At 38.5% G+C, this 12,754-nt stretch overlaps 1 protein-coding gene across 1 annotated transcript; it reads right to left on the bottom strand.

The window, feature by feature from the left end:
- Positions 1-824: 824 nt before the first annotated feature.
- Positions 825-11,320, bottom strand: LOC141403103 (very long chain fatty acid elongase 7-like). The gene is made up of 5 exons (XM_073985265.1): positions 11,057-11,320; positions 4,372-4,452; positions 4,143-4,305; positions 1,085-1,221; positions 825-1,007 (listed from the first exon to the last, which is right to left on the bottom strand). The coding sequence occupies exons 1-5, from the start codon at positions 11,318-11,320 to the stop codon at positions 825-827; spliced, it is 828 nt and encodes a 275-aa protein (XP_073841366.1).
- Between the last annotated feature and the right edge of the window lie 1,434 nt (positions 11,321-12,754).

A 12,754-nucleotide genomic window follows, 5' to 3' on the forward strand; every position in this document is an offset into this window, starting at 1 on the left:
AGAGATATCACATCGTAATCGCACCATGTACACACCGGAAGTGACGTATAATAGGGTGCTTTGGCATAATACCGTCTCTAAACGCATATATAACCACGTAAAACTAGTACTTTTTTGCAAATATGTTTGTGTTCATATCGGACCCGATCAGCTTAAGTGATCTAAATTCATATAGAAGAACCCTAATATTAACTCTAGACTGTTAAATATCGAATAAAAGCTTGGTATTAAAAAAGTATTCTTAGAGCACAGAATTACAAAGGATATATCAATTTATTTAGTTAACAGGAGTCCTTTATGATGTCTCCACATAATAAATGAAAGGTTAAACTCACAGCATATTATCAAAACAAAAATAAGTTCTTCAGATTTTGAACCAAATATTCTCATTTGCAACTACAAAAAGATTTGCATTTAAAGTCCATAAACTACTTCAGAACTTTATAAAATGTGGAATTGTCATACCAGTTGCAAACATTTTGAGCAGCACTGTAAAAGAGAAAACAAGATAAATCATGTAATTATAACCCATCAGGTTCCTCGGAATCTATTATCCCTGCCTCTGTCATACAATGTATTTAGGCATTGAAATGGTGTCATATACGAGTATAAAAGTTTATATTGTTCATTTATTTAATAATTAACAACAACAAAAATAAAATAATACAAAATCTTAGCACATATATACAAACATTCATACATATGTATACATATATGAAAATAAATTAACTTAAAAATAATGAAAATGCATTTAACAAAAATGCAGATTATCTTGACCTGAGAATTTTATCAACATTAAGGTTATTTTTTTTTTCAAATATGTTTTAATCCTTTTTCAGTGATCCTTTTTTGTTCTTTTTCAAGTAATTCTCAACATAAAATGAGCCAAACATATAGGAGAAAATACACGAATACAAAGTTATTATGGCTGCTACTCCTTTGGGATAGAGGCAGTTTCGACGAATTTGGACTTGGATGGAGTGCACGAAGACAATGGAAAATTGCAGCTGAATGAATAGATTAAGAGATGTACAATTAAAAACATGACATTGTAAATGGCTTCAATGTTTCTATCTATACTCACAAGTTGCAAAACGGTTATATACTTCTTCCACCACAAATATTTCTGAACCTTGGGACCCATAGCAGTCAACATGTAATAGATGTACATAACAATGTGAACGAAGGAATTGATGAAACAGACAATTGTACCATGTCCTCCTGAAAGAACAAAAAACGTATAAAATAAAGTTAAATAAATTTCATTAAGTAGTGCGGATTTTCAGGGAATATCCTGGTCGGTTTCGGTTGTTCCAAAAGATGGCCTTAGTTTTAGTTCGATGATGTGCCATATCGATCCACTTCCTGGGACCCCACAAAACTTGTCTATAAAATGGTGCGCACGATAACTCCTGAAGGAAGTGACCGGTTTATTCGGAAAGGCCACATTTATCGGCAAGTTCATACGTCCAAACAAAGCCACAAAATTCTGAATAACCCTAAAAACATAATTTTAATAATTTTAGAGGAAAATGATTTCGATTGTGTAGGCGATATTCGATCTGGCCATGGATGAAAGTTCACAAGTTCAAGGGTACATATCTGATACGTTTTTACTTGTTTCATGTGAAGTTGACAAATACCACCCACATAAGCACACGCTACAAGTGGTGAGTTTACACGATAACCATGGTTATTGACGCACCCAAAGAAAATTATTTTTACATTGGGTGACGTAGAAGGTGGAAAATACCGAACGGCTTTAACATGAAAAAGTCCAGGGGCTGGATACTAGTTCTATGAAAATTAGGTTAGGTTGAAAAGAGGGGCAATATAAAAAAGAGGGGCAATATGTCCGTATGGACATACACTTAAACCAGGGTTGCCATAATTTGGTTAAGTTCTTGTATAGTATCGTAACCTAGGTGTTGGTTTCTCAGAGTCGCGAAGGCTGGGCAGTGACAAAGAAAGTGTTCCAACGTTTCGTCGTCTTCTCCGCATGCTCTACATTCGCTGCTTTCTGCACAAGGTAAAGGTAATGTTTTCAACATCAGTTTTATCAATGTACATGCCCCACCCAAGACAAGAACGAGCAAACCAAATATATATTTTCCGAGCCCTTAAAAGAAACATAATAATTGTTCCACCTCCCTATAATCGTCTCCATAAACAGGCCGGCCGATTTCATCACATCAGAACACAGCACCTTCATCAAACATGTGTAAGCTAATTGGCCTAGTTACATAGAGCTCAAAACTCCCAAACACTTCTGATGTTCGTATAGTAGAAAGAATGTTCCGATACATGATCACAACTGTAATAGCTCGCTATATACCTTGCAGAGGCAAGGGGACTAGTAAATGAGTGTAATGAGCTTCATCGAGCCAATCCCAGTCAACCAAGAGTTAAACATTGGAAGTTATTAGGTTGGTCGGTGAGCACAAGCGGAAGAGGTGACTAGATCATCTGAAGTGTTGCAACATTGGAGCCTGAATTAGTGATTTGTGAGCAATGGTTAAGTAACTCCCGAATCCTGGAAAGAAGGAAGATGTGACTTCAGTCACTGATGGCAACGTTACGCTTACTGATCCGAAGGGGTGTGCATGTTATTTCAATGGACAGTTAATCGAGAAACCCGGGAGTGATGGGGCGAAGAGAATAGTATTACGCCGCATCAGATCTCTTCATGAGTTGTGGAATTCGGTCCTCGGAAACGACCAGATTTATAGCTCTACGTTTTGCGAGGTCAATGAGGACGGCCCTACCAGAATTAGAGGACAGTGTCACAGTTCGTCAGACATAACCATTGTGTCACCTGGCCATACAAATGACGCCACCTGGAAATCTGTCATTCCTCTTGGATCAGACCATCTCCCCATAATTGTCTCCATCAGCAGACCGCTCGATATCATCATCATGAGAAATCTAATTGGCAGAGTTTTTGAAAGTTCATTAATCACCGCTTCAGAGATCTGCCCAATCCATCTGATGTTCGGGTAGCACAAAGGACGTTCTGAGACACCATCGTTTGGATTTTGTCGCAAGACCCAGCGTCGGAAATGGCTATCCTGTTGCCGATCATCAGCATGATTTCCGTAAGCAACACACCTCGACAACAGCGCTGCACGTCAACTCCCCACATTTGGTGGCGCTTGACGTTTAAAAAGTCTTTATACTGTCAAGCACTCTACGCTGTTTGAGGACATCGAGCAGACAACCCAACGTCGAAATTTGAAACGTTGGATAATCAATTATATGTGTGGACGACAGTCGTAAGTGGAATTCAGGAACAAGAAGTCCAAGTACCGTAGAGGGAAAATAAGAAGATCCCCAAGGTGGGGTGATATTTCCGGAACTGTTTCGCCTATACCTTTCCTGCATTCTATTCTCTTCGGACAACATTGAGATCCTAACATATGTGTTCCACAAACATCCCAGATGGAACAAGGGAGACTACTCTCATATTAATGAGTGCACCCCGATTCATATTAGCTCAATGACATGGGACCTACTGTTTATTGCCGAGTCCGAACGGCGTGTCCTAAGACACCACTTGTAGAGAAGTTTTATACGGCTGAAATATTCAGGAAATATCGCCAACATCACTGAGGGGTATTTTGCCACCGTCTAAAATTTGATGTTGCCTGGCCTGGGAATCGAACCCACGACCTTTAAGGCGGGTGTGCATACCATTGCAACCCGGTGGAACCCGTGGTACCTTCCCTAATATCATTTTTGAAAGGCTGAACTCCTATTTGCTCGATCTTAACTAAGTAAGTCAGAGGGACGTAGTGAGAAATGCATCTCGACATCATTTCAGGGGCTCAATAGACAAAATTTTATGTTTTGTGAGTAAAATATAAAAAATGTCTAAAAAATGAACATTTGGGTGGGGCGGGCCCCGGGTTCCCAATGGCTACGTCGTCTCTACTATTTATCCTCTCACGTCTTCAGAGGGAAATTGCGACTTGCTTATCCGAACTTCATGGATTTAATAGGAACCTAGCATGTAAGACAACATTTGCTACAAAATGAACATTTTGACCGCTTTCTTATGAGGGGATCTCCGAATTATTATTAATTCAGTATTAAATTAAATGGTAAGGTTTGTATTCATTTCTTATTTTTCAAATGTTACGTACCTGCATAGTTTTGAACAGCAAAATAAAGACCCAATGGCATACTGAAATGATGAAAGACATGCAAAAAGGATATTTGCCTATCCTTTTTCCTTAAAACAAAGAATACTGTATCCAACAGCTCCGTAATTTTGGCCATATAGAATAACCAAACAGCTCGGGCCATCTGAAAGAACGTTAGAAAATTAGTACAAATTGCTTTTGGCTGGGAGTCCCAGTCCGCCAAACTTACCCGCATTGAGTTTGGATCGGTGTCATATGTAAGTGGAGCACATTTGTAATTGTAGCTCGTTCCCCAGCCAGCTTGGTAGAACTATTTGCAATGAGAACAGAGAAATCAACGGATATAGCAATTATTTAAAAGGTTATACAGTATACAAATAAAGTAGTAAAGTTTTGATAAAACCCACGTGTAAAGTTACTTCCCGATTTTAGGCCTTTTCTTAGGTTATAGCCTCATTATCCTACAAAAAATGACGGAAATTTGCTATTTAGATCTATTTGGGGGCTACAAAACCTTCCCCCAGAAATTTGTCAGTACAGGTTCACGTTTGAATGCGACCCGATTTTCGTCATTTCAGGAGAGTCGTGTATTCAGTTGACAATGACGACTCACTGGGGGATGTGTTCACGCATCATGTAGCAACATATTTCCTGTCGTAGTCACATGGACGAGTCCAGAACATCTTACCGAAGATTGAGTGTGGTTGACGCGGATGTGACCAACTGATCACATCCATATTGGTCATCCTGGATTGAAGAATCCGGAGCAGGCATTCCGGATACGCTACTCTTAACACAGAAACACCATACAAATACAAACATGTGTCCACATGTGTCGGATGTTGTGTGGTTCCGGGTCATTCCGGTATCGGAGCACCCGCCGCCATGGGATAGGTGTAGAAAAAAGAAGAAGAAGACGTCGATGTCTGATTCCAATTAAACCTTATTTACAAAAAAGTGGTATTCTTCAGTTAACACATTTCGCTTCAAGGTACAATACATAAGGAGAAGCGAAAAGGTCAGATGATTTCACCCATTCTGTCACCACCATAACGCCATGATTCATAAACGATAGGGAACTAATTGTTTCATTGTTTCAAATTTCGACCCGGCCGAACCTACCGTCTTTCTGTGTTATTTATTTTTAACAAGCCAGTAGGGGACAAACATGAAATATATTCTCCAAAAAAGTTTTTGTCTTTTATTACTATTTAAATGGTTTACCACCTTAAATCCGCACGTGCGATTTTTTTCAGAAAACTGGCTATTTACTTCACATAAGTTGTCTTGTGTATGCAAATGTGAAAATTAGATTTTTACTGATACTGTTTTCTAAGACGGTTCCTATGTATGTATGTGGTTGAACGGTCGGTTTACGAGGTGGCTATAAACCTATATATAGCCTCAATTAGTACGTTTTGAAAATCACACCTTCCATTTCATGGTCACTGCTGTGTTATCTGATTTGATTTGTTGGTATGAAATTTGTTTAAAGTTCTCCTTGACCTAAATCGGTATTCTCAGCAAGGTCATGAAGGAACAAACTTGCTTAAACTATATATGTATGTATGTACATTGCATTCGCGCAGGACAGGAACAATCGTTGCCTCATCTTCCTTATTTCCGTAGCTGTTGCAGTGGTCGCAGTATGGAAGTTGTAGACATTTGCCATGAAATGAAATATTTTCAGCAGGTTGTACTTGTGACCGCCTTTGCGACTTAATGGCCTAAAAGCTCGAATAAACCCCTGACGACACCACCTAAAATGGCAAATCCGCAAGATAACTCTGGGTAGGGAGTTTTTGTATGGTCCAAACTTTGCACATCGTATTATTTTATCTAGTCACGTAGCAGGTTGGAATATGGTACCCACTCCTTTGGGTACCTCTCACACAAAATTTGGGAATGTGCAGTTTAACAGCTCATCTGGGATCATTTTGAAGTCTTTTCCAAAAAATCTTCTTGCTGGCCATGTTACGACGCCGCAATTTTTTCAGGGTCAAGTGCACTTCTTCCTGAGCCAATGGCCCAAAGTCTCCAAAAAGCCTGTCAGCACAAACTAAACTGGGTATTACGTAAGATAAACCTCGAAGAGAGAAACCGATTATTTCTTACAGCCTCGAATTATGTCCGAATATTGACTACATCGGACCACTCTTTCGGGTAACTCCCACACAAAGTTTGAGAAATGGCGTTGAGACTGGCGTTCATTAAAATAGGAACTGGCTGTGGCTAGTTCGTTTGCTTTTCGTTCCCAACAATGCTAGAACTACTCTGGCCAAACTGCCTAAAGTGAAAAGATCTTATTTAAATTCTTTCAAAATATATATCAGAACTGCAAATATAAGGACTGATAAATGTTGCTAAAATCGTCAAAATCGGGATTCCAGTTAAAAGGGGACAAACATTGACCATTTTTTGCATGGAAGTAAGTCTGCTTCCTCACAGAACTCCAAATGCCAAATTACAGGTAAATCGAACAAATAATATGTTTATGAACTAAAAATCAGTACTTATTTTACCTAAATATAGTCCTATTTTTATACACTCAGCCTTTAGGCTAAAGATGGTATATACATTTTCAGAGGGCCATAATGTGCCTCAGCGGTCAGACTATTTGCAGTCGATTTATCCATTATTCAGTCTATCTGACTGAATGGAGCCCACAATAACTCTCGAACCGACTAACGGATTGGTTCATAATATTTTCTCCAAACTTAGCTTGGTCCTCTCTTTCGGGTACTTCCTCACCAAAAGTTCACAACTTTTCCCTAAAATTTGAGCACGACAACATTCGAAGGCCGGTTACTGCCTTGGTCCATAATTTGCACATAGTAACAATTCTACCAGACATAGATGAGGTTCTAATATGAACTATTTTGGTAAGCTCCTTCGATTATCAATTTAGGAAAGGTTCAGTTTAAGATTTTTTGATTTTTTGCAACTACTTGGAAGTCGAGAATATGATGTCAGATAAATGGCCGCCGCCACAGTTTATTGTCATTTGAGCCCTTTTTATGGCATTTTCCATCACTTTGACCAAAACTTCCGGCGATAGGTCCACACATTCTTGACGGATATTGTCTTTAAGAGCTGAAAGAGTCTGAGGCTTGTTGACATAAACTCGCGACTTCAAAAACCCCCACAAAAAGAAGTCTGGAGCGGGCAAATCAGGCGATCTGGCTGGCCAGTGCAAATTGCCAAAACGGGATATTAGGCGCCCGGGAAATGCATCCTTAAGCATATCGGTTGTGGCACGTGCAGTGTGTGCCGTTGTACCGTCCTGTTGAAACCACATGGTTTCCAATCCCAATTCATCAAGTTGCGGCAAAAAGAATTCGTTGATCATTGCTCTGTAGCGCCCATCATTCACAGTAACACGCGGATTTTCAGTGCCCCTGAAAAGTAAATTTTGCTTATTTACGTACCCGCTAAGATGGAAATGCGCCTCATCACTCATGATTATTTTTGATTAAAAATCATCTTCCTCTTGGTGGTGATTAAGGATGGCGTTCTGGAACAGTGTAGCGTAACATTGTTTATTAACGTGTATTTCGCATGTGTTTACTACACAAATGTCAAAACAGAACTGACATTAGGGGCCAATCGCAAAATTTATAGCATTTTCTGTTAGGAGGATTACTTTTGCGCCACCTTGTATATTCTTGATCATTACCGTATGTGGTAATCACTCTAGCATCCACATAAATGGAGATAGGACGCTGAAATTTTGGGAATGTGCGTCTTTTGTTGGCAGACAGGTCAAGTTCGATGATGGGCTATATCGATCCACGTTTTGGTATAGCCCGCATACAACGGTACCTAGTAACCAGCAAACTTATATTCCAAAAATTATGGGCATAGGTCCATGTTTTGGTATAGCCCCCATATAACGCCACCTCCCGATTTTGGGTATTTTGAGGATTTTAGGTACAATTTTTAACCGAACTAGCTGAGGTTCTCAGTAGCCACGAAACTTCTCCACCAAACATCGTCAACATAGGTTAATATTTTGGTATAGCCCCCATACAACGGTACCTCCCGATTTTCGGTATTTTAGCTATAATTTGACATTTGAGGTTCTCTGTGTTCACGAAACTACTCCACCAAAAATCGAATTAACTGTAATTTGAAGGAACTATCCGTAATTGTTTGAAAGAACTATCTGTAGTTTGACTTTTGAGGTTCCATGCATATATAAAACCTTCCCACCAAAAATTCCACACGTTGGTATAGCCCTGAAAGTAGTTAGCATTTATGCTAACGAGGTTATATACACTTTCATACGGTCAAAATGTGCCTTATCGAAATAATGGTTTTAGACACCAAGTATGTTTGGACAAAATCCGTTTCAGACAATTTGGAGTTGATTTAGCCATGTCCGTACGTCTGTCTGTCTGGCTGGCTGGAGCGCAAGATAACTCTCGGTTTCGTAACATTTTGTGCAAATTTAGTTTAAGTTCTTTTTTTTAAGTTTAAGTTCCTTCCGGTACCTCCCCCATCAAAGTTCGAAAATTTTCGGAAAATTTGTGTGCACGATAACTCTTGAAGGGAGTAACCGATTTGGTCCATACTTTGCACATCGTGAAATTTCTACCAGACTTAGATGAGGTTTCAGTATGGACTCAATCGGTCCACTTCTTCGAGTACCTCCCACACAAAATTTCGGTAAAGTTCAGTTTAGGACCTGCTCTCGAATCGCTTTGATTTTTGTTGTAACAAATTGTATTCACTCCCCCTCATGTGGCGGTACAAGTTTTATCAGGGGCAAAGTTGCAAAAGTTGGAGCGCAAGATAACTCTCGAATGGATCTGCCGATTCGGTCCAAAATCTGGCTTTCTTAATATTTAAGTTCGAAGACAAGCCAAATCGGTCCACTCCTTCAGGTACCACTCCCACAATAGTTAAAAAAGTTCGGAAAAATTGTGGGCACGATAAGACATTTTTATGATTCTCAGAATTATAGAAAATTTGTGAGAAACAAATGTTTCTAAAGTTTATTTTCAATTATACAGTACCGTGCAAAATAATAGCAGTGCGGAACTGCTTTGTACGGAAATTTCAATAATGCTGCTATAAATCGGTAAAGTAATTTAATTATCTGCTTCTGCCGAATGCTTATAAGATCAAATATTTTACAAAAATATGCAACTATTAAAAAACACCATTAAAGTTTTCTGCTGAGAAAGGCTTTTTCGTGTGCATCATAGCAGCGCAAGTAAACCAAGTAAAATGGACATGTTAAAAGTTATTCATTTATAACTTTTTACAGTTGAAAATTATTTTGAAATAAGAATAAGACGAAATACAGACAATATGTGTACAAATGTGGATCGTCACTGCATTTAGTGCAGCACGGATGGCCATAAACATAAAAAAATTAAATTTTCCATGGAAAAACTTACCACATAGTGGAAGATATCGGTGGTATTTTCTCAAAAATTATTTGTAATGGTCGACAGTCATCTTACGTATCCTCAAAGCAATAAACATTCATAGTACGGATACAATTTTTGGAATTTAATATAAAAATAATCTGATAAAGTGAAGGCAATAAGAGCAAATCTTTTGAGAACATGCTAAATAACCACTTTTATGCGTTGACATGGTTTTCATTTTTGTCATCTAGAACTAGAGCTACAAGTGTGCCAACGATCCAAAAATGAAAATCCAATCGGTTTCCAAGATATGAAACCAACAATTTATAAACATAAACTATGTGATAAGTTTTTCCATGGAAAATTTAAATTTTTTATGTTTATGACCATCCGTGCTGCAGTGATGCACTAAAGGCAGTGACGATCCACATTTGTCTGTATTTCGTCTTATTTTCATTCCAAAAAACTTTTCAACTGTAAAAAGATAAATGAATAGCTTTTTACATATCCACTTTACTTGGCTTACTTGCACTGCTATTATTTTGCATACGAAAAAAACTTTAAAACTTTAATGGTGTTTCCTTATAGTTGCATATATTTGTAAAATATCTTAGCCCGTGAGGTCTGGCATCTTATAATCATTCGCCTGATGCAGATAATTAAATTGCTTAAAGATTTATAGCAGTATTATTGCAATATTCGTACATAGCAGTTCCGCCCTGTATTATTTTGCACGCAATTGTATATCTGCATTTTATGCGTGAGGTTGTAAAAAAGTCTTAACCCTACTGTCCACTGCTTCAGGTACCTTCCGCACACAAAATTTCCAATTGCAATGGTACAGTTTCTTTTTTCAGGGGCAAGTCTATACTTCCTGAAATGACTGATGAGGACGATAATTTACCAAATGATCGAAACATGTCACATTGTAAAATGTTTTCTAAATGTAAGTCAACTTCCCAGAGGGTCTATATCGGACAACATCTGCGGATACCTCCCTTACAAAATGTCAATATATCGCTTTTGAAATTGTTACTGAAGGTACTCCTGGTGATTCTGTTTTCAGCGATATTATGTTTTTCGTGGGCAACTCCATGTTACCTGACGGTCAAATAATGGTCCAATAACTCTAAATCCTATGGTGACCAACTGAAATGGCTGATGGGCGCGATAAATAAGAAGGGAATGACTCACAAAATAAGATGCATTTTCAAAATGGTCTATGTTGGTACATTCCGCCAGGTACGTACTTCGTGAAATTCAACACTTTTGCACTTTAATTCAAACCAAATTTAATAGCAAAAGTTAATTTTTTCGGAAAATTCGTTAACTTTAAAATAACTACCCAAAAAGTCTCGATATTTTTTATCTGCATCACAGTTTTTATCCCGAAGAATTCATTTATAATTCATATTTAATGGATATTTTAATTTCCTGTTGTAAATATCCATAATAGTTAAAAAATCACTTTTTCCACTGGTCCAATTTTCCGATGAATTAGGAATTTTCTTCCACTCTTGTCAATCCAAAACTTACCTCATAGAACAGACCGCAACTAATTATCACTTGGATGGCATTATAGATGATCATGGTGTTCTTCAATTCGTACGGTTTACGATCGCGCATATAACGAGGACCCGCATACAGACAGAATAGCAAATAAACGGCTAAAATCGCAAATAGGGGCCACGGTGAATTCGAGAGTAGCCAATTTTTCGTTCGCTGATCTCCATGTTCGAAAAATACACTTATCAGATAGTTGACCGTTTCATTTGCGCTCAACGTTAGCGAAGCAGACATTTTTCCGATACGAACCGTTCAAACTTAAAAATTGAAATAGAAACGACATCCCTGAAAAAATGATTGGAGAGGTCAGTCGCTCGGTCGCCTCCGTTCGATTGTTTTTTTTTCTTATTCATTTCTTATGTTTATGCATAGAAAACACACAGAGATGTATATCTGGGAATACCTGAAACAAAAAACTTTTGTGCAATATTTACCACAAGATGGGACCTAATATTCGGCATCGAAAGCTTGTTAATAGTTTCATATTTACATTGGTATTTTTTTCTCCATCCATTTGTTTTCATCTTAAAAAAAAAACAACAAAAATATGTGAACAAACAGCATTAGGTCTGTGACACACTCGGCCATTTAGTCAGACGCTTAGTACTGTTGTTGTTGGTATAGGTTTACCACCAAATCCCATGGTGTTATGGTATCGGTCGACCTTGAAATCGAATGGTGTAAAACTGGTAATTGGGTGAGTAAAAAATCATCGAATTCCAACTTCATATTACCAATTGACGACAGCAGCGGGGCGGCATCAACAAACAACAAAAACAGCGACAAACAATAGCCAAACAAAAATTCACTTGTTGTCAAGATTTGGTTGGCGTTAGCTTTAAGACACACCGAATTGAAAAGACCCTGCAACAAGTGATGAAAGAGAAAGCATAACATGTTTGGCTTTATAGGTATGTGTGTCTGCATATGGATCGTCGTTGGAACAAATGGCACAGTGGGTAAACAGGTTCATTTTGTATTTTTTTGATGGGTTTATGAGGTATGTTTTTGGGAAGAAAAGCATAGGTGTTCAGAAAAAAAGAAACAAGTCAGATTGAAAAATCTCCAATCCATCACGCACAATATATGCTCCATTAAAAACCCTATAGGGTGACGTAGGGGATGAATGATACCAAGCAACGGTCTTGACCGGCTTTAACATGGCAAAGCCCAGGATTTATCTTGGTCCCTCTTTCATCTCAAGTGGACACTGACCTCCCCGTGGTGTCACCTGGGGAACTGCCTTTAACACCCGTTAAAGGTAGTGAGCTAACATGTGCCGCGCGTTCGCCCATAAGAACGTTAAAAACTTGGGTTTGGGCGTCGGGTTAGTAACCCTCCCCTAGAAAAACAGCCTACTATGAAAAAACGAAAGAAACGAAAAACAAATCCCTCAAAAGTTGACGACCCCCGCAAACGTTTTAAGGACCATGATCTGCGAATCTGCACCTGGAATGTTCGCACTCTTTATAGAGAAGGTGCAGTCTTCGCATTGGCAGACGTACTTGAAAAGTACAGGACCGATATTACTGCCATACAGGAAATACGATGGATTGGGAAAGGCGTCACAACAACACCTAAAGGTGACGCACTGTATTATAGCTGCCATGACGTAAAGCATGAGTTTGGTTGCGGATTCGTAGTTAGTCGGAGACTAAAACATCTGGT

Source organism: Musca autumnalis, unplaced genomic scaffold (assembly GCF_047663935.1).
Source record: "Musca autumnalis isolate F117 unplaced genomic scaffold, ASM4766393v1 scaffold_4, whole genome shotgun sequence".
In the NCBI taxonomy this organism is placed as follows: domain Eukaryota; kingdom Metazoa; phylum Arthropoda; class Insecta; order Diptera; family Muscidae; genus Musca; species Musca autumnalis.